This window comes from Heterodontus francisci, chromosome 24 (genome assembly GCF_036365525.1).
Source record: "Heterodontus francisci isolate sHetFra1 chromosome 24, sHetFra1.hap1, whole genome shotgun sequence".
Taxonomy (NCBI): Eukaryota; Metazoa; Chordata; class Chondrichthyes; order Heterodontiformes; family Heterodontidae; genus Heterodontus; species Heterodontus francisci.
In genome coordinates this window covers 71,673,128-71,695,472 of record NC_090394.1, presented here as the reverse complement: position 1 = coordinate 71,695,472, position 22,345 = coordinate 71,673,128, and the positions used below count along the sequence as shown (strand labels likewise).

The window sequence follows — 22,345 nt, the reverse complement described above, 5'->3', positions numbered from 1 at the left end:
TCTGGTCAGATGGGCAGAAAAGTGGCAAATGGAATTCAACCTGGAGAAGTGTGAGGTGATGCATTTGGGGAGGTCAAACAAGGCAAAGGAATAGAAAATTAATGTGAAAATACTGAGAGGTGTAGAGAAAGTGAGGAACCTTGGAGTGACTGTCCACAGATCCCTGAAGGTAACAGGGCAGGTCGATAAGGTGGTTAAGAAGGCATACGGAATCTTTCCTTTATTAGCCAGGGTACAGAATATAAGAGCAAGGAGGTTATGCTGGAACTGTATAAATCATAGGTTAGGTCACAACTTGAGTACCGTGTGCAGTTTTGGTCACCTCATTACAGAAAGGATGCAATTGCACCAGAGTAAAGGCTTGCTCGGGTCTGCAAAAAAAAAAAAAACCTGACCCGAGCCCGACAGAGCCACATCCAACCCGAGCCCTTCCATTTTTTCCCGCGCCCGACCCGACCATCCGCATAAGCTTAAAATAACAAAACTACTTTTCTAGTCCAAAAATTAAATTAACAGTGGAGCCACTTACCTGTGATAGAGCGTGTCCGACACCGCCCGACCCAAGCCCGAATGCCGGATTCGGAAGTGCAACCCCACCCAACCCGAACCAGGCACGTCGTCGGGTCTCGTTGGGTCCGGGTTGGGTAGCAGGCCTTTACTAGAGAGGGTACAGAGGAGATTTACAAGGATCTTGCCAGGACTGAAAAAAATGCAGCTATTAGGAAAGATTGGATAGGCTGGGGTTGTTCTCCTTAGAACAGAGAAGGTTGAGGGGTGATCTGATTGAAATGCACAAAATTTTGAGGGGCCTGGATAGAGTGGAGGTGAAGGGCCTATTTACCTTATCAGAGAGGTCAGTGACTAGGGGGCGTAGATTTAAAGTGATTGGTAGAAAGATTAGAGGGGATATGAGGAAAAGTTTTTTTCACCCAGAGGATGGTGGGGGTCTGGAGCTCACTGCCTGAAAGGGTAGTTGAGGCAAAAACCCTCAACTCATTCAAAAGGAGTCTGGATATGCACCTCAAGTGCCGTAATCTGCAGGGCTACAGACCAAATGCTAGAAGGTGGAATTAGAATAGGTGGAACATTTGTCGGCTGGCACAGACACGATGGGCCAAGTGGTCTCTTTCTGTGCCATAAACTTTCTATGATTCCAACTTGTGTATGCGAGGCCAGACCTTTGTGATCACATTCCATAGGAGTATTTCATGAGGAATCGCATAAAATTGTGGTCCTAGAGCTTTATACAACACACTAGTAGGTGGTTATGTGTGGTACCATCTGTCTACAATGCCCTAAGAATATTTTTAGGTTTGCACTCAGCAAATAATTTCCTTCACACCTATTAAGCTCGGCTATACTCCTCTAGTGTGTGGAGGATGCAAAACGAAAACACACCACTTCTTTCCAGTAAAAATTATTTCGTTGAACTTTATGATATACTGATAAACACTTTAATCTCCTTGCGTTACTTTAGTAGTTGCACCACTTGTCAATTTCCAAATGTTGGGAGTAATACGGCTTTCGTTCTTTTCATCATTGACATATCAGAGTCATTATAAACATGCAAACACGTGCAACACCAATAAAACAGCTGCTCCAGGGTGTGCTCAATTTTTCTTGAAATTGATTATACAGGAAAATGTAGAATGAATAAGATCAAAGACAAACCTCAAAGCCTCATATGAAAATGTAAGCATTTATTTATCCTCAACTTTTAGCACCCCACCCTTTACCACCCTGGGCATGTCTCCAACTCCAATTGTGTTGAGTCAGACGTGGCCCTTCTCAAATACGTCAACGGCATATTTTATGCAACTCTATGTACATGCTTTGCAGTTTTCAGTCAGCAAACTCTTATAATTTTTTTACAAGTAGATAAACAGCTGAAGGCACTGGATACAGTAAAGGCTGTGGGCCCTGACAACATCCCGGCTGTAGTACTGAAGACTTATGCTCCAGAACTAGTCGTGCGCTTGCCAAGCTGTTCCAGTACAGCTACAACATTGGCATCTACCCGACAATGTGGAAAATTGCCCAGGTATGTCCTGCCTACAAAAAGCAGGACAAATCCAATCTAGCCTATTACCTTCCCATCAGTCTAACACTCGATCAGCAAAGTGATGGAAGGGGTCACTGACAGTGCTATCAAGCAGCACTTACTCAGCAATAACCTGCTCACTGATGCCTGGTTTGGGTTCTGCCAGCGCCACTTGGCTCCAGACCTCATTACAGCCTTGGTCCAAACATGGACTCTATAGGTGAGGTGAGAGTGACTGCCCTTGACATCAAGGCAGCATTTGAACGAGTGTGGCATCAAGGAGCCTGAGCAAAAATGAAGTCAAGGGGAATCGGGGGAAAAACTCCACTGGTTAGAGTCATACCCCACACAAAGAAAGATGGTTGTGGTTGTTGGAGGCCAATCACGTCAGCCGCAGGACATCACTTCTCAACTCCTCAGATACTGAAGCAGTCCGTGCCCGTATGTAGCAAGACCTGGACAACATTCAGGCAAGTAACATTCATGCGGCACAGTGGCGCAGTGGTTAGCACCGCAGCCTCACAGCTCTAGCGACCCGGGTTCAATTCTGGGTACTGCCTGTGTGGTGTTTGCAAGTTCTCCCTGTGTCTGCATGGGTTTCCTCCGGGTGCTCCGGTTTCCTCCCACACGCCAAAGACTTGCAGGTTGATAGATAAATTGGCCATTATAAATTGCCCCTAGTATAAGTAGGCGGTAGGGAAATATAGGGACAGGTGGGGATGTGGTAGGAATATGGAATTAGTGTAGGATTAGTATAAATGGGTGGTTGACGGTCGGCACAGACTCGGTGGGCCGAAGGGCCTGTTTCAGTGCTGTATCTCTAAATCTAAAAATCATGCCACACAAGTGCCAGGCAATGACCATCTCAAATAAGAGAGAATCTAACAGCATCATCATTGTTAAATCCCACACTATCCTGGGGGTTACCATTGACCAGAAACTGAACTGGACCAGCCATATAAATACTGGGGCTACAAGAACGGGTCAGAGGCTGGGGAATTCTGTGGCAAGTAACTCACCTCCTGACTCCCAAAAGCCTGTCCATATCTACAAGACACAAGAAAGGAGCGTGATAGAATACTCTCCACTTGCCTGGATGGGTGTTGCTCCAACAATACTCAAGAAGCTTGACAGCATCAAGAACAAAGCATGCTTGACCAGCACCCCATCCACTACCTTAAAAATTCACTCCCTCCATCACCTGCACAAAGTGGCAGCAGTGTGTACCATCTACAAGATGCACTGCAGCAACTTGCCAAGGCTCCTTCAACAGCTCAGAATAACAGAATTGTTACAGCATAGGAGGCCATTCAGCGCCTTCCAAACCCACGACCTCTACCACCAAGAAGGACAAGGGCAGCAGAAGCATAAGACCACCACCATCTCCAACTTCCCCTCCAAGCCACACACCATCCTAATTTTGAACTATATCGCCACTTTTTCACTGTCCCTGGATGAAAAACCTGGAATTACCTTCCCAATATCACCATGGGTGTACCAACACCACACGGACTGCAGTAATTCAAGAAGGATCCTCATCTAAGGAAGGATATACTTGCCACAGAGGGAGTGCAACAGAGGTTCACCAGACTAATCCCTGGAATGGCAGTATTGTTTTATGGGGTGAGATTGAAGAAAATGTATCTGTATTCTCTAGAGTTTCGAAGAATGAGAAGTGAGCTCATTGAAACTTACAAAATTCTTACAGGGCGTGACAGTGTGGATGTAGATAGGATGCTTCCCCTGGCTGATGAGTCTAGCACCAGGGGACATAGTCTCAGAATATGGGGTAGGCCATTTAAGACTGAGATAAGAAGGAATTTCTTCACTCAGAAGGTGGTGAATATTTGGAATTCTCTACCCAGAGGGCTGAGGAAGCTCAATCATTGAGCATGTTCAAGACAGAAATTGATAAATATCTGGATACTAATGACATCAAGGGAAATGGGGATAGCACGGGAAAGTGGCGTTGAAGTGGATGATCAGCCATGATCTAACTGAATGGCAGAGCAGGCTCGACAGGCTGAATGGCCTGCTCCTGCGTTCCTAATGGCAATTAGGGATGGGCAACAAATGCTGGCCTTGCCAGCGACACTCACTTTCCAGAAATGAATAAAAAAAGGACTTAAATAAGTGGCCAGTTATCATGTGTAATCAATATTTGGAAAAATATAAAAGCTGTTCATAATGGACATAGATAAAGTCATGGTTGGGCTATTTTTCAGTAACCACGCACCAATTTGAAGATGAAATATCTTGCGTGCCTTGAAGCAGTGTCTATTAATTCATGTTTTGAGAACAAACTCCAAAAGTTCACTTGCTGATGTCACTAAAATAACGACTCAGCCTGAATCCAATTTCTGAATCCAAGACCCAAAATGACTATCAACAGTTAGAAACACAATCCTAGCTTCACATGGCAAAAAAGTGCATCGCAGAAGTAGTAATTGATAATGGTAATCACATTTTCCCCTTTTCTCCTACTGTTATGCAGATGCAAGCAGTCCTACGGCATCTCACCCAAGTGACCATTCTTCATCTGTGAAACTGGACAATGAGTGTTGGTAGGCTCAATCCAGCCCTCAACTAACATCCACGTGCATTCCAAGTTCCATTGGATCATGATCAAGAAAAACAAACTACAGCTAATTGTGTCAACTCAGCTAAATTGGTACCTTTAAGTCAAAAGGTTACAAATTCAAGTCTGACTCCAGGAAGCCAACACATCATTAAGATAGATACTTCTAAGGCACTGCTGAGGGGGAATGCTGCACTGTTCAAAGAGCATCATTTCTATTACACATGAACCAGCTACTCAGGTGAATATTAAAAATCCAATGGCACTACTTCTCAGTGCTTTTGCCAATATTCTTCCTTGAACCACATCTCAGTGCTGTTCATAGGACATTGATCTACATAAAATGGTTGACATGCTTACCAACGTAACTGCACTTTGCAGTAATTCTTTGTGCATGAAGTGCTTTGGAAGATTCCTGAGAAATGTGATAAGGCATTGCATCAACGTAAAATCACTTTCTTTAGGGGCCCTCTTCTCTTTCTGGCTTGAAAACAACGAAACCAACTATAGTATTTGAGCCATAGCCCCAACTCAGATCAGATAATTGAGATCAGACCACGTAATTAATTTGAGAGTGCTCTGTCCCTATGGCTCAGTGACCATGCCTTCACCCACTACCTTTAGGTGATAACATTTCCAGATGTTGTATATCATTATAAGTATAACCAGGCAGAAGATTAGATCTGGTTGCCTAATTAGTTAGGAAAATTTGCATCATCCAATCAGAACCAGAAATCTAACTGTCTGGACATTCTAATCTATAAAAAAGGACAAGTACCTGTTAGCCATTTACATTACAATAACAAAAATCAGAAAGCAGTTGATCAAAAGACTGGGACGTTTTCCAACAAATTCTAAGCATCGCTATTCTGCATGTAAGAGGTAATTTTATATTTAATTTGCACTTCCAGTAGAGTGCTTCATCCACTACGAGCAAGGAATCAGGATTTTGGGCACATTCATTGCACACAATTTTATGACCATTAATTTAAGTGAATGAAAATCAATGTGTAACACACATTCAAACATCCAACATAGAGCGCAAACTAGTAAATTGCCCCTTTTAGACACACTCAACTGTGACGTGTCTCAATTTTGTTCATTGACCAAGTCATTAAACTAATACATATACAGTTCATTACATTCTCTAAACTTCGATCTTTGTCATGTAGGATTGTGGTATATGGTGATGCACAGTAAACATTTAATTTAGAACAGATCTAGCAATGCAAAACTGGGCATCCACGAGGCGCTGTGGGCCATCAGAAGTAGCAAAATTGTACTCAGCCACAAACTGTAACCTCATGGCCCAGCATATCCCCCACTCTACCATTACCATCAAGCCAGGAGACCAACCCTGGTTCAATGAAGAGTGCAGGAAAGCATGCCAGGAGCAGCATCAGGCATACCTCAAAATGAGGTGTCAACCTGGTGAAGCTACAACACAGGACTATCTGCGTGCCAAACTGCGTAAGCAGCATGCGATAGACAGAGCTAAGCGATCCCATAACCAATGGATCAGATCTAAGCACTGCAGTCCTGCCACATCCAGTCGTGAATGGTGGTGGACAATTAAACAACTAACTGGAGGAGGTGGCTCCACAAATATCCCCATCCTCAAATGATGGGGGAGCCCAGCACATCAATGCGAAAGATAAGGCTGAAGCATTTGCAACAATCTTCAGCCAGAAGTGCCGAGTTGATGATCCATCTCGGCCTCCTCCTGAAGTCCCCAACATCATAGATGCCAGACTTCAGTCAATTCGATTCACTCCACGTGATATCAAGAAATGACTGAAGGCACTAGATACTGCAAAGGCTATGGGCCCTGACAATATTCCGGCAATAGTACTGAAGACCTGTGTTCCAGAACTTGCCGTACCCCTAGCCAAGCTGTTCCAGTACAGCTACAACACTGGCATCTACCCTGCAATATGGAAAATTGCCCAGTTATGTCCTGTACACAAAAAGCAGGACAAGTCCAACCCAGCCAATTACCGCCCCATCAGCCGACTCTCAATCATCAGTAAAGTGATGGAAGGTGTCATCAACAGTGCCATCAAGCAGCACTTGCTTAGCAATAACCTGCTCAGTGACGCTCAGTTTGGGTTCCGCCAGGGCCACTCAGCTCCTGACCTCATTACAGCCTTGGTTCAAACATGGACAAAAGAGCTGAACTCAAGAGGTGAGGTGAGAGTGACTGCCCTTGACATCAAGGCAGCATTTGACCGAGTATGGCATCAAGGAGCCCTAGCAAAACTGAGGTCAATGGGAATCAGGGGGAAAACTCTCCGCTGGTTGGAGTCATACCTAGTGCAAAGGAAGATGGTTGTGGTTGTTGGAGGTCAATCATCTCAGCTCCAGGACATCACTGCAGGAGTTCCTCAGGGTAGTGTCCTAGGCCCAACCATCTTCAGCTGCTCCATCAATGACCTTCTTTCAATCATAAGGTCAGAAGTGGGGATGTTCGCTGATGATTGCACAATGTTCAGTCCCATTCGTGACTTCTCAGATACTGAAGCAGTCCGTGTAAAAATGCAGCAAGACCTGGACAATATCCAGGCTTGGACTGATAAGTGGCAAGTAACATTCGCGCCACACAAGTGCCAGGCAATGACCATCTCCAACAAGAGAGAATCTAACCATCTCTCCTTGACATTCAACAGCATTACCATCGCTGAATCCCCCACTATCAACATCCTAGGGGCTACCATTGACCAGAAACTGAACTGGAGTAGCCATATAAATACCATGGCTACAAGAGCAGGTCAGAGGCTAGGAATCCTGCGGCGAGTAACTCACCCCCTAACTCCCCAAAGCCTGTCCACCATCTACAAGGCACAAGTCAGGAGTGTGAGGGAATACTCTCCACTTGCCTGGATGGGTGCAGCTCCAACAACACTCAAGAAGCTCGACACCATCCAGGACAAAGCAGCCTGCTTGATTGGCACCCCATCTACAAATATTCACTCCCTCCACCACCGACGCACAGTGGCAGCAGTGTGTACCATCTACATGATGCACTGCAGCAACACACCAAGGCTCCTTAGACAGCACCTTCCAAACCTGCAACCTATACCAACTAGAAGGACAAGAGCAGCAAATGCATGGGAATACCACCACCTGCAAGTTCCCCTCCAAGTCACAGACCATCCTGACTTGGAACTATATCGCCGCTCCTTCACTGGGTCAAAATCCTGGAACTCCCTTCCTAACAGCACTGTGGGTGTACCTACCTGACATGGACTGCAGCAGTTCAAGAAGGCAGCTCACCACCACCTTCTCAAGGGCAATTAGGGATGGGCAATAAATGCTGGCCTGGCCAGCGACACCCACATCCCATGAATGAGTGAAAAAAAAAACCCGCTCATTTCAGGTATCAATCTAGCAAACCTCCTCTGAACCGCCGCCAACACATTTACATCCTTCCTTAAATAAGGAGACCAAAATTGCACACAGTATTCGAGATGTGGTCTCATCAATGCCCTGTATAACTGAAGCATAACATCCTCACTTTTATTTTCAATTCCTCTCGTCATAAAGGATATCATTCCATTAGCCTTCTTTATTACCTGCTGTACCTACATGCTAACTTTTTATGACTCCTGCACTAGAACACCAAGATCCCTCTGCACTTTGGAATTCTGCAGTCGTTCTCAGTTTAATACACTGCTTTTTTATTCTTCCTGCCAAAGTGAACAACTTCACATTTTCCCACATTATACTCCATCTGCCAGATTTTTGCCCACTCAGCCAACCTATATAAAGGAGGTCTGCAACCTCCTTATGTCCTCTTCACAACATACTTTCCTACCAATCTTTGTCTCATGTGCAAATTTAGCTACCATGCCATCACTCCCCTCATCTAAGTCATTGATATAAATTATATAAATGTCATAGCCTGCCAATCAGAAAAGGACCCATTTATGCATACCCTCTGTTTTCTGCCAGCCAGTCAATCTTCTATCCATGTTAATATGTTACCCATTACACCATGAGCTCCTGCTTTGTGCAATAACCTTTTATGTGGCATCTTGTCAAATGCCTTCTGGATATCCAAGTACAGTATGTCAATGGGCTCTCCTTTATCCACAGCACATGTCACTCTTTCAAAGAACTCCAACAAATTAGTTAAACGTGATTTCCTTTTCACAAAACCATGCTGACTATTCCCGATTACCTTGAGTTTTTCTAAGTGCCCAGCTACAACCTCCTTAATGATTGATTTCCTGTTTTCTGCCTCTCCCCACTTCTTGAACAGAGGGGTTATATTTGCTATTTTCCAGTCTGATGGAACCTTACCAGAATCCAGTACATTTTGAAAAATTAACACCAACGCATCTACTACCTCATTAACGACCTCTTCATCCTCAGGATGAAGTCCATGAGGACCTGGGGACTTGTCAGCCCACAGCTCCATCAGTTTGGTCAGTACTGCTTCCCAGGTGATTGTAATTTCACCAAGTTTCTCTCTTGCTTCCACAGCTATTGCCAGACTGTTTTTTGCATCCTCTATAGTGAAGACAGAGCAAGATATTTGTTCATTGCATCCGCCATTTCCTTATAATCTACTATCAGCTCCACACTCTCTAGAGGACCAACACTCACTTTGCTTACTCTTTTCCTTTTTAACTATCTGTAAGAACTCTTGCTATCCATTTTTACATTTCTAGCTTGCTTCCTCTCTCACTAACTTATTTCTCCTGATTAACCTTTGAGTCATTCTCTGCCGTTCTTTATATTCTAACCAATCATCTGAACTGCCACGCATCTTTGTGCAATTATATGCCTTTTCCTTAAGTTTCATGTTTTCCTTAACTTCTTTAGTTAACCACAGATGGTGGGTCCTCCCCTTAGAATTTTTTAATACTAGGAATATATTTATTCTGAGTATTCTGAAATATCCCCTTAAATATCTGCCACAGCTTTTCTATTGATCTATCTCCAAGCCTAGTAACCCAGTTCACTTCAGCTAGCTCAGCTTTCATGTCCACATATTTGCCCTTATTCAAGTTTAAAACACTAGTCATAGACCCACTCTTCTCTCTTTCAGACTAGATGTAAACTTCAATCATATTGTTGTCGCAGCTATCTCGAAGTGGCTTTAGTCTGGGGTCATTAATTAATCCTGTCACATTACACAATATTAAGTCTAATATAACCTGCTCTCTGGTTGGTTCCAAAACATGCTGCTCCAAGAAACTATCTTGAAAGCATTCTATGAATTCTTCATCCAGGCTACTATTGCCACTCTGATTTGTCCAGTTTATACATAGATTAAAATCACCCATTATTATTGCATACAAGATTCTGAAAGGGCTTGATAGGGTAGAAGCTGAGAGATTGTTTCTGCTGGTCGGGGAATCTAGAACGCGAGGGTGCAGTCTCAGGATAAGGGGCCAATCATTCACGACTGAGATGAGGAGAAATTACTACACTCATAGGGTTGTGAATTTTTGGAATTCTCCACCCTAGAGGGTTGTGGATACTCCACTATTGAACACATTTAAGGCTGAGATAGATAGATTTTTGGTCTCGCAGGGAATCTAGGGATATGGAGAGCAGGCAGGAAAGTGGAATTGAAGATCAGCCACGATTGTATAGAGTGGCGGAGCAGGTTCGATGGGCCATATGATCTATTTCTGTTCATATTTCTTGTGTTCTATTTCTCCAGCTTTCTCTTCTCCTTTAAGACTTTCCTTAAACTCTTTCTACATCTTTGATCAAGCTTTTAGTCACCCATCTAAATATGTCTTCCTTTAACTGTTTCAATTTTTGTTTCATTATACTATTGTGAAGTGCCTTGAGGCATGTTCCTATGTTAAAGATGTTATATAAATGAAGGTTGTTGCTATTTTTGTGATGAACAATTGCCAGGATAAACAATCAATGATTCACCCTATCACTCCACATTCACGCTTTTCAGTCTTTCTAAAAAACATATTGTACATTTCACTGCAAACAGAAGTCTACTGAGCTACTGTAATTACAGATGATTCACACAGATAGTTCTCAAGCAAAGTGTAAAGTATTTAACCCTTTTTGTCCCCTATCCATTTCAGATTTTTTCATACTTTTATCGTAGTAAAATTGCATAAAATTGTGGCAAGAACTGAGAATTTATCATCAGTTCTGTAAGAGAAACTGGAGCACCCTTCTCCCTTATGTTCTTACTGGCACTGTTCTTTTCACAACAGCACTGTTTCTTGTCCCTCAAAAGTTAACAAATATCAGGGTGGCTCAGTTGGTTATCAACACTCCTGACTCTCAAGGCAGAAGATTGTGGGTTGAAGCTACTTCAGAATTGAGATTACGAAGCTGGTGCATGATGGAAACGTGGTAGATACTTCTACATTTTCAAAATTTTTTTGATAAAATGCCACACAAAAGCTGGTTAAATTGGATTACATCACATAATGGTTGGTAGAAAATTAGTTCATTTATATAAACAGATGGTAGTTATTAACAGCAGCAGCTCTGCAAGGGAAGGTTACAAAGGGAGCCCCATAGGGATCCTTGTTAGGGCTGTTACTCTTCACAGTGTTTCTTAATCATCTGGATAAAGGCATCAAGGGAGTGATCAACAGGTGAAGAGAGATGTGGGAGTTATGGTCAAAGATGAAAAACATAATGTGAAGACACATCTAAGTTCAATAAAGAAATGCACCAGTATCCTTCAATCATCCACTAAACATTCACCATTGGTTGCAGTAAGGGCTATTTAGAGGATGCACAACAGCAATTTGCCAAGGTTTCTTCCACAACTTCCACCACTTAGAAGGACAAGAGCAGCAGGTGCATGGGAACGCCACCAGCTCCAAGTTCCCCTCCAAGTCGCAAATCATTCTGAGTTGGGTATGTAATGCCATTCCTTAGTTGTCCCTAGGTATACATTCTAGAACTCTCTATCCAACACCATTGTGGCAGATTCCTCACCACACAGACTGCATTAATTCAAGAAGGTCCGTCTCAAAACAATTAGTGATGGGCATAAATGTCCACCTTGCCAGTGACACCCACATCCCAAGAATTCATGAAAAAAAATTAAAAACAATAGCAACACCCAAAAACTGTAACAGATAACCCTTAATCTGTACTCTGGCTACCACAAAGTATCACATGCCACCAAACCTCAGATGGCAGATTCCATAAACATGATACCAATGCAAGACATAAGCTTTGAACCAATAAGTAATTTTATTTGCACAAAGTAGGTGAACAAATAACAGTTTCTCAGTAACGTATACATTTTTCTCAACATCTTGATATATAAAAACGACAAACAGCCAATTCACTTTATCTCTAAACTGTCTCTTTATTGTGGATCACCCCTGGAATGATCAAGACTGCCAAGCCTACTATACTTTTAGCAGTCTATGACCTGCTTTGCCTGTGCTGGGACGAGGGTACCACAGGATACGCGCGATGCCAATATCATCTACAAGAACAAGGGTGATCGCGGTGACCGCAACAACTACAGTGGAATCTCCCTGCTCAGCATAGTGGGGAAAGTCTTCGCTCGAGTCGCTTTAAACAGGCTCCAGAAGCTGGCTGAGCGTGTCTACCCCGAGGCACAGTGTGGCTTTCGAGCAGAAAGATCCACCACTAACATGCTGTTCTCCCTTTGCCAGCTACAGCAGAAATGCCGTGAACAACAGATGCCCCTCTACGTAGCTTTCATTGATCTCACCAAAGCCTTTGATCTAGTCAGCAGATGTGGTCTCTTCAGACTACTAGAAAAGATTGGATGTCCATCAAAGCTACAAAGTATCACCTCATTCCATGACAATATGAAAGGCACAATTCAGCATAGCGGCGCCTCATCAGACCCCTTTCCTATCCTGAGTGGCGTGAAACAAGGCTGTGTTCTCGCACCTACACTGTTTGGGATCTTCTTCTCCCTGCTGCTCTCACATGCGTTCAAGTCTTCAGAAGAAGGAATTTTCCTCCACACAAGATCAGGTGGCAGGTTGTTCAACCTTGCCCATCTAAGAGCGAAGACCAAAGTACGGAAAGTCCTCATCAGGGAACTCCTCTTTGCTGACGATGCTCCTTTAACATCTCACACTGAAGAGTGCCTGCAGAGACTCATCAACAGGATTGTGACTGCCTGCAACGAATTTGGCCTAACCATCAGCCTCAAGAAAACGAATATCATGGGACAGGACGTCAGAAATGCTCCATCCATTAATATCGGCGACCACGCTCTGGAAGTGGTTCAAGAGTTCACCTACCTAGGCTCAACTATCACTAGTAACCTGTCTCTCGATGCAGAAATCAACAAGTGCATGGGAAAGGCTTCCACTGCTATGCCTAGACTGGCCAAGAGAGTGTGGGAAAATGGCGCACTGACACGGAACACAAAAGTCCGAGTGTATCAAGCCTGTGTCCTCAGTACCTTGCTCTACAGCAGCAAGGCCTGGACAACGTATGTCAGCCAAGAGCGACGTCTCAATTCACTCCATCTTCGCTGCCTCCGGAGAATCCTTGGCATCAGGTGGCAGGACCGTATCGCCAACACAGAAGTCCTCGAGGCAGCCAACATCCCCAGCATATACACCCTACTAAGCAGGCGGCGCTTGAAATTGCTTGGCCATGTGAGCCACATGGAAGATGGCAGGATCCCCAAGGACACATTGTACAGCGAGCTCGTCACTGGTATCAGACCCACCAGCCGTCCATGTCTCCACTTTAAAGATGCCTGCAAACGCAACATGAAGTCCTGTGACACTGATCACAAGTTGTGGGAGTCAGTTGCCAGTGATCGCCAGAGCTGGCGGGCAGCCATAAAGGCAGGGCTGAAGTGTGGCGAGTCGAAGAGACTTAGCAGTTGGCAGGAAAAAAAAGACAGAAGCACAAGGGGAGAGGCAACTGTGTAACAGCCCCGACAACCAATTTTATTTGCAGCACCTGTGGAAGAGTCTGTCACTCTAGAATTGGCCTTTATAGCCACTCCAAGTGCTGCTTCACAAACCACTGACCACCTCCAGGCGCTTACCCATTGTCTCTCGAGACAAGGAGGCTGAAGAAGAAGAAGAAGAACTTGCTTTTTCTACATTACTTCCCTTTATTAAGTCATCACAAAACTGGTGGCTGTCAGATTCACTCAGTGATTGCTAATTTAGTGACTGAAAACTGACTCTCAATACAGTTCCATAAGATGAGAGCAAGACTGCTGAACTGTCAAACAATGAGGACTTCCATTCAATGAATGACCCTGTCCACTCCTTAAAAGGTCTCAGAAACAGCTGTCAGTCAGTCACTATCTCAGGTTGTGGTCTATTGTTTGATTTGTGACTAGAGGTGCGTGTGCGTGCATTTGTTTGTGCATCATGCAGGGCAAATTAAATTCAACTACATTTTAAGCAGCAAGGCATTCTAAAGTACTTCTGAGGAGAATATGATACCGTGAAGATAGCACAAGACATTTGAATTTCAAATAATACCCCCAAGGTTGATTAATCAATTAACACAGGGGAGACAGTGGTGCAGTGGTAATGTCACTGAACTAGTAATCCAGAGGCCCACACTAATACCCTGCGAACACGTATTCAAATCCCCCCACAGCAGCTGGTGGAATTCAAATAATTCATAAAAATCTGGAATTGAAAGCTAGTCTCAGTAATAGTATATATTGTTACGACCAGGTGAGAACGGGTCTAGAGGTTCCATCTCAGCCTTTGCCTGGTTTGGCTGTAACAGGGTTTAACTTTTAAAACACTGCGGTTTAAGCTTCCCCTCAGTGAATCCTTGTTCACCGTTCTCTAATTGTAATGGCAAACAAATCAACCAGACAGGTTTTCTTCGATTTAAACAAGAAAGGTGTAAGTTTATTAACCTTAAAACTCTAATTCGATTAAAACAACTAGACCGCGCTGGCACACATAAGCGATAAACACACACGACAGACAAAAGAGAGACAGAAGAGAAGAAAGGTTTAAAGTTATAGCTGGAGTTCAGTTACTAGCTTTTGGGTTTGATGTAAAGTCTTGGATTGCAGTTGTCTTGCAGTTCATGTTGGGACCCAGTGCACACTTTCAAACTTGTTTAGTTGCAGGAGTCTTCTCTCATGAGGTTTGAGTGGTGTCAATGGATTCCCCCTGGAACTTTGTGAGAGAGAGCGAGAGAGAGAAAAGAGAGAGAGAAAAGAGAGAGAGAGGAGAGAGAGAGAGAGGAGAGAGAGAGAGACCTTCCTTTTCTGTTGTCTTCAAATTGCAGTCTGTTTTCAAAACTGTTCTGTGAGCACAATTCAAAACTCCAACAGGTTAGTCATGTGACTAACCCCTTATTTGGGACAACATCTCCTGTGAGGTTTTGTGGATTCTTTCAATCTTAGCAGACACCCTCAGTGGGGGGGGGATGAAATGCTGGTTTTTACACATTTAATGTCTCTTGATACAAAATCCATCTGGCGAATTGAATTAGGGAGCAGTTCCATTGTCTTTTAGAATGCAAATGTGTGCAGCTATGCCTCCAGTGGTCTTTTAAACCAAGCCACTTTCAGTCCAGTAACAGTTTAAAATTAATGTTCCATGTGACAAAATTAATATGTCTCATTTTGGCAGGTGTGGTTTTCCTGACAATATAAGTATGTCCCAAACTACCACCTGAATGCAGATAGCACCCAGCTGATATACAACAAACAAGTATTAGTGCTATGAAACTATCATCGGTTGTCATAAAAACCCATCTGGTTCACTAATGTCCTTTAGGGAAGGAAATCTGCCATCCTTACCCGGTCTGGCCTACACATGACTCCAGATCCACAACAATGTGGTTCATTCTTAGCTGCCCTCTGAAATGGCCTAGCAAGCCACTCAGTTGCAAGGGCAATTAGGGATGGGCAACAAATGCTGGCCTTGCCAGCGACACCCACATCCGATGAAAGAATAGAAAACTTCAGACTAACATTGTGGACCCTAAAAAATACACACTGTTATGATCCGATGAGGAGTGGTCACAAGGCTCCCCTCTTGCCCTTCTTCTTGTTTGACCGCAACGGGATTTTCCTTTTTAAACAGTGGTTGTGCTTACCACTTCAATGAGTGTTCTACCTTTGTTGTGACTGTAAAGAACCAAATCGGTCAGGTTTTCCGGAGTTTAAACAAGAAATGAGTTTATTGTACTTAAAAAAAAAACTAACCTGATCTAGATAAAATCTTAAAATTACGCTGCACTTTCACTTACACATGAAACATACACACAAATAGAGTACAAAGTGATAAAGAAATGGTTTGGTTTGGATTAGAGTCCAGAACAAGTAGAAAATTAATACACAGTCTGTGGGGTTGGATGATTCCGTTGTCTTCCGGCTGAAGTTGTGATCTTGACGTCTTTGGTCGGTAGCAGTGCACTTTGTGCTGGCCCACCTGGCTCAGGATTTTCTTGGAGACAAAATTGTAGATGGCTTTCTTCCCCTGGGGTCTCTGTCTGTAGCAATCTGTAGGCTTGGATGGTCCACAGCCGCAGATGTTTTTTTAAACTTGTGATGTTATCGGGAGAGACACACACACATACAGTCCCACTGGGGTTCTGCCTGGTTAGCACATGAAGCCTCTGCTTCAAGGTCTCAGTAGCTTGTCTGCTGTGTGTCAGGCAAACCCCCCCACCTGCCAAGACTGAGGAACACATGATTTCACCGCATGAACAACAAAACTTAAAATTGCATGTTCCTGACTGGAAAGACATTTGCATAGTAACGGACAGTGGTGGAACAATGGGGACCCAGTCATTGCTACCCCAATACACAAAAGAAGTGGTCAGACCAGCTTTAGTCGCATGACTAACTGGATGTTGCAGAGGTTGGAATGGAGAGTTGTAAATTGGAGAAAAGTGCGTTTGAAATCAGAAAAGCTGTGTGCTCCCAATTGGAACAGAACCTCCTCTCCAGTCCTGCCTGCCTCCATCTCTTTCCCACAGAACTGACTCGTGAAGACATGTGAACCTCAAAGAGAGAAAAGTTTCCTCCGTGAACAAGGTTTAAGAAGAACACTGGGCTCCGACAAACAGCAAGACTACCTACAATCAAGTGAGCTCGAAGCACAGTAAACAAAAAACTCTTCTGATATTGCCTCAAACCCCTCTCTATTATATTTTCCTCTCCGCTTTTCTGTCCATATTTGCATGTGTATCGCTTGTGCATGCCAGTGTGGGCGCATCATATATCCGTAGGCGTTAACCATATTAGAGTTTAAGTTTAAGGTTTAATAAATTTCATCTTCTTTAAACCTCAGAAAATCTGTGTGAATTGGTTTCTTTGTCTTATAATTGGAAAGCTGTGAACAAGGATTCACAAAGAGGGAGCTCAAAACACAGTGTATTTAAAATTAAACCATGTTACAAGAAGACCAGCTGAAAACAGCAAAAGACCCCTAGACACCTTTCTCACCTGGTCGTAACATATGTGTAACGAAACTCCCAGTTTTACACAGCTTGGGGAGACAGTCACATGGTTCTCTCAATCCCCTTTGTTTTTAATGAGGTCCAAAGTCTAAAACCCAAAACCTCTGTCAGGTGGTATTGTCAGTGTTTACCACCTGGAGGGACGTCTCCACTCATGAATGCCTCAAGAAGGCTTTGAATGTCCCGCTAACGACGGTGATCTGAATAATCTACTCAGTTAGCCAAGGCATTGTCCTGACTGGTCTTCTTGTTAGACATGTGTCTCCAATTTGATGCCCTGGAATGTGAGGTATTTCAGATGCAAACTGCGATAGGCATCTTGGCTGCCAGCTTCTTAAAAGTTAACTGCAGGATTCCACTATTTTTTCATTAAAAGTTTAATGTAGGTTTCCAACCAATGAATTAAAAAAATCATTTGGAGGTTTTCTTGACACCTCTGCCCCACACTGAATGAAATGTGACCACAGGAACATTTCATTATAAAGTTGTAAGTAAAAAAGAACACACACATTCATTCTCAAACACTCACTTCTCAAACTCACACTGCCATCGCTAGGTTCTGTTTTAATTTTTGGAGTTTTGTCATCATCCTTCATTCAGATGAGGTACCATTTTAAAATTGCATTTCTTTTGGGCTGTGTTGTCAAATGGGCTTAGCGTCTCTCTAGCATCAATCGGTAGTACTCTGGGAATGTTGATTTCAATTAACAGGGGGTTGTTGGTGAAGTTGTAGTATGCAAATTTCCATTACTGCTGATGGCAAGGTTTCAAGCCTGCACAAGCTTTAACCCTTTAACAGCTGTTTCCACAACACATGGCTTTAACCATTCAGGCTCCGGTACATTGATAATTCTTCTCTCTGTAGCAACAGTGAGGGATAAATTGTGTTTTAGCCCGAGAGGTGTGAGATTTCCTCCGGACCCTTGTTCTTGCTGAGTTCTGAACCAAATTTGTTGGGTTTGAGTAGCTTTGGATTCGGGACCTGATCATTGGATTCCTCGGTGAATCGATCCACCCTAACCTCACTTTTAGTTTTCTGGTGAGTTACACCAGTGCTGTTTACTTTAGGGCATTTCTCCTTCCCTTTGCTTTGGGGAGGGTCTTTTTGCTAATCTGCCCTATGTCCTCTGGGACATTACTGCTCGCAGGTGTCTGTCCAGCTTTCACTGCACTCCCGTGAGGAACTGCAACTAGGTGAGACATCTCCCTCACTTTTGGCTTGCCTTTTTGGGAACTTTCCTTGTTCCTGCGAATTTTTGTAAATGCTGTGAGCAGCCTTTGTCAAGGGAAAAAAAGTATTGACATCACCTCTCAAACATTATCCACAGCCAATAACCAAAAGCAATTAAATGCTGAACGTCACCTTCTTCAATTAATATGCTCAGGGGAGAAACCTGCAGTTTGGTAAAGTTGATTAAGCCATCTTCTGCAATTACTACACCATAGTTCAAGTTAAATTTTAAGAAATTAATTATTATATGTTAAGCATTTTCATTAAGTCTTTTGTTTAAAACCTGAATTAAAGGACCACGAGGACTGTGCGATGGTCCCTCCTACCAATACAGTCATGGACAGAAGCATCTGCGGCAGGCACAGTGGTGAGAACAAGGTCAAGTATGTTTTTCCCTCTTGTTGGTTCTCTCACCTTTAGAACTCTGCCAGCTCAGTCAGTAGTGGTGTTACCGAGCTGATGGACATTGAAGTCCCCCACCCAGAGTACATTTTGTGCCCTTGCCACCCTCAGTGCTTCCTCCAAGTGGTGTTCAACATGGAGGAGTACTGACTCATCAGCTGAGGAAGGACGGTAGGTGGTAATCAGTAAGAGGTTACCTTGCCCCTGTTTGACCTGATGCCATGAGACTTCATGGGGTCCAGAGTAGATTTTGAGGACTCCCAGAGCAACTCCCTCCCTACTGTAGACCACTGTCCCACCACCTCTGCTGGGTCTGTCCTGCTGGTGCCTAGGTCGATGCTAGGTCCGTCCAGTTTCATTTCTTTTTATTGACTTCGTAGCGGTTAGGTACAACTGACTTCAGAGGGCATGTAAGAGTTAACCACATTGCTGTGGGTCTGGAGTCACATGTAGGCCAGACCAGGTAAGGACAGCAGATTTCCTTCCCTAAAGGACATTAGTTTTTACAATAATCGACAATGGTTTCATGGCAATCATTAGACTAGCTTTTAATTCCAGATTTATTAAAATTCAAATTCCACCTTCTGCTGTGGTGGGATTCGCACCCATGTCTCCAGATCAATACCCTGGGTCTCTGGGTTACTAGTCCAGTGACAATACCACTATGCCACCACCTTCCCTTGCCAGACCTGCTGAGTATTTCCAGCACTTTCTGTTTTTATTACAGTTTTCCAACATCTGCAGTACTTTGCTTTTATTCTGGCAATTAATATTCAGTTTTAGATATTTATTCACAAATCTGATAAGCTCATAACATGTGTAACACAGCTGCAAAGAATTTTCTTACCAGCGAGTATGCTTATGGTGCACAATCTATTCATAATGTATCACAGTATGTTAGTTATCCTTCATTTTTACTGAACAAGTACACATAAGCATAAACCAGCACTTCTCACTAGATATTCTGGTCTAAGTCTCCCCTAAAATAAGCTCTCGAAAATAGAAAACGTCCATATGACCTATGGTATACTTATTAGGCCCTATTTTATAAATAGCAATATGGGCTATTAAGTGCTAAGCAGTCTTTCTCAGTCCCTTGCCTGGATATTAAAATATTTAGTCCCAGGGAACTGTTGTGGCGTTAGGTTCTTTTGCTTTGTTTTCTCATTCAACCACCTGATGTATCTTGTTAACAAATTTAATCTAACCATCTCCCCTTGACATTCAACAGCATTACCATCACTGAATCCCCCACTATCAACATCCTAGGGGCTACCATTGACCAGAAACTGAACTGGAGTAGCCATATAAATACCATGGCTACAAGAGCAGGTCAGAGGCTAGGAATCTTGAGGCGAGTAACTCACCTCCTGACTCCCCAAAGCCTGTCCACCATCTACAAGGCACAAGTCAGGAGTGTGATGGAATACTCTCCACTTGCCTGGATGGGTGCAGCTCCAACAACACTCAAGAAGCTCGACACTATCCAGGACAAAGCAGCCCACTTGTTTGGCACCCCATCTACAAACATTCACTCCCTCCACCACCGACGCACAGTGGCAGCAGTGTGTACCATCTACAAGATGCACTGCAGCAATGCACCAAGGCTTCTTAGACAGCACCTTCCAAACCCGCGACCTCTACCAACTAGAAGGGCAAGGGCAGCAAATACATGGGAACACCACCACCTGCAAGTTCCCCTCCAAGTCACACACCATCCTGACTTGGAACTATATTGGCGTTCCTTCACTGTCGCTGGGTCAAAATCCTGGAACTCCCTTCCTAACAGCACTGTGGGTATACCTACCCCAAATTAACTGCAGCGGTTCAAGAAGGCAGCTCACCACCACCTTCTCAAGGGCAATTAGGGATGGGTAATAAATGCTGGCCTGGCCAGTGTCGCCCACATCCCATGAATGAATTTTTAAAAATTTGATGTGTCTTTATGTTCTCAGAGATAAATTTTATAGATAGAGATATGGCAGGCTAAACAACTAATCAAATTAACTTATAATGATGCCAGAAAATGGAGCACCTGTCTCATACATACTAATAAAATAAGGGATTATAATGGGCTGCAGTAACCATAACACAGTGCAAAATCTTCCACCCAAGTATGTGCATCATATTTGTAAGCTTTTGAACGTTAAGCTTTGTACTGAGAATTTACAGCTGCTGACTTAATGCCAACCACATTTGTTAAAATTTACCTCCCGTCAGTTGGGCAGAGATGTCAATGGGTTTGCTGAACCTGAAAAGTTAATGTGTGGATTGATGTCTACAAGCCCAAAAGGTGCCAAATGGCCATAGAGACATCACTCACACCACCAAGCAACAGTCATTGTTTCAATAAAGAAACACAGTTATATGATTTGCAATATCCCATACATTGGAAAAATAACCAAGAACAACAAATTTTCCCTCCCTCCTCCCAAATAAAACTAAATATAATGGAAGCAGTTTTTATTTTACCTTTTCCAGTTTGTCAAAATACTCCTTTAGGAACTTCATTGGACGGTCAGGCTTGGTGATGCAGAGGCTCACGATACATTCCTTCAGGATTTGCTGGATGTTGTGCTTTTGGACGTAAACTTCACATCCCTTCAAGCTCTCATCTTCCTCCATATTCGAAGACGCCATCTTCAACAGCTTTTTACATATTTAAAATAAATTACAAGAAAATTGGATCATTAATTTCTCCCCTCCTCGCACAACAATACTGATAAAATAAATAAATGGAAGAGATGGGTGAAGTGTCAGCCATGGCGATGGTTCAGGGCGTTAATTGGGAATTATAGTGATCGACAGCGGTTGTTGCCCATGGAGGCGCGAAGCCTTTCAAAGCCAACCGCAATTCGGAAGACTCGACCTTACCTGGCCAGCTCGCGCTTGTCCTGTGCTCGCCTCGCCTCGCCCCGCCCCGCCCCCCGCCGCCAGGTGATGCTGTGCTATCCCCTCCCCCCACCCAAAGTCACCCGCCTGCAGCCACCAGGTTGCACTCACTCTGACCGCAGCCCCACCGCGCACACACAACCCCCACTCGATTCCGCAGCCCTCATCGCAAGTACGCACGCGCACTGTCCACGCCTGTCAATCAAAACCTGCTCCGGGCTCGCACACGCCGCCTTCCCTGCAAGAAACGGAACGTGCTTCTTGCACCGCTTTTGTTACACCCGCTTGAGATTTATTGTAGCAATAAAAAAAGCGTGTGCATACTGCGGATGGTGCAAACCTGAAATGAAACGAAAGCAGCAAATGTTTTCTGGGAAACGCACTTAGCAAATTATCGAGTTCGCGTTTCAGGTGAATTGACTCGCGGTTGGTGCATTTTCAGTCTTGGGGAAGGAGGGAAGAGGTGAAAGCATCACACGTTAGAGTTAATGGCTTTGCAACAGATGCCATAAAGCTCATCCCCAACATTTCCATTAAATTACCAGCTCATTAGAGTTAAATGCATCACAATACACAAGCCTCCATTGGAGTAATTTTCCAAATTCTCACTCCGCACACATTGCTTGCCCTCTGGAATTCGGTCACACACTCCCCAGTTATGTCCATTAAAATTAATACAGAAAAGGAGCATGCACGCAAATTTCTTGTATGTGATCCCAGAAAGCAAAACTCAGAGCATAAATTGATAAAATCATTCCTCCTATGTTGAAATAGGTTTGCAATTGGAATGCCACCCCTA

General features: G+C 43.7%; 1 protein-coding gene across 4 annotated transcripts in view; it reads right to left on the bottom strand.

Moving 5' to 3' along the window:
• prkar1b (protein kinase, cAMP-dependent, regulatory, type I, beta) overlaps window positions 1-22,345 on the bottom strand; it is a 241,132-nt gene that overhangs the window by 183,132 nt on the left and 35,655 nt on the right. Inside the window, exons 3-4 of one of the 4 annotated variants that reach the window (XM_068056885.1) lie at window positions 21,887-21,989; window positions 21,127-21,303 (exon numbers count right to left, since the gene is read on the bottom strand). In XM_068056885.1, the coding sequence (XP_067912986.1) occupies window positions 21,127-21,294 (168 nt within the window). In that variant the 5' untranslated portion in view covers window positions 21,295-21,303; window positions 21,887-21,989. Of the gene's footprint in view, window positions 1-21,126; window positions 21,304-21,528; window positions 21,571-21,657; window positions 21,703-21,886; window positions 21,990-22,345 lie in introns of those variants that run through there. The other 3 variants (XM_068056886.1, XM_068056883.1, XM_068056884.1) reach the window with 3 other exon arrangements.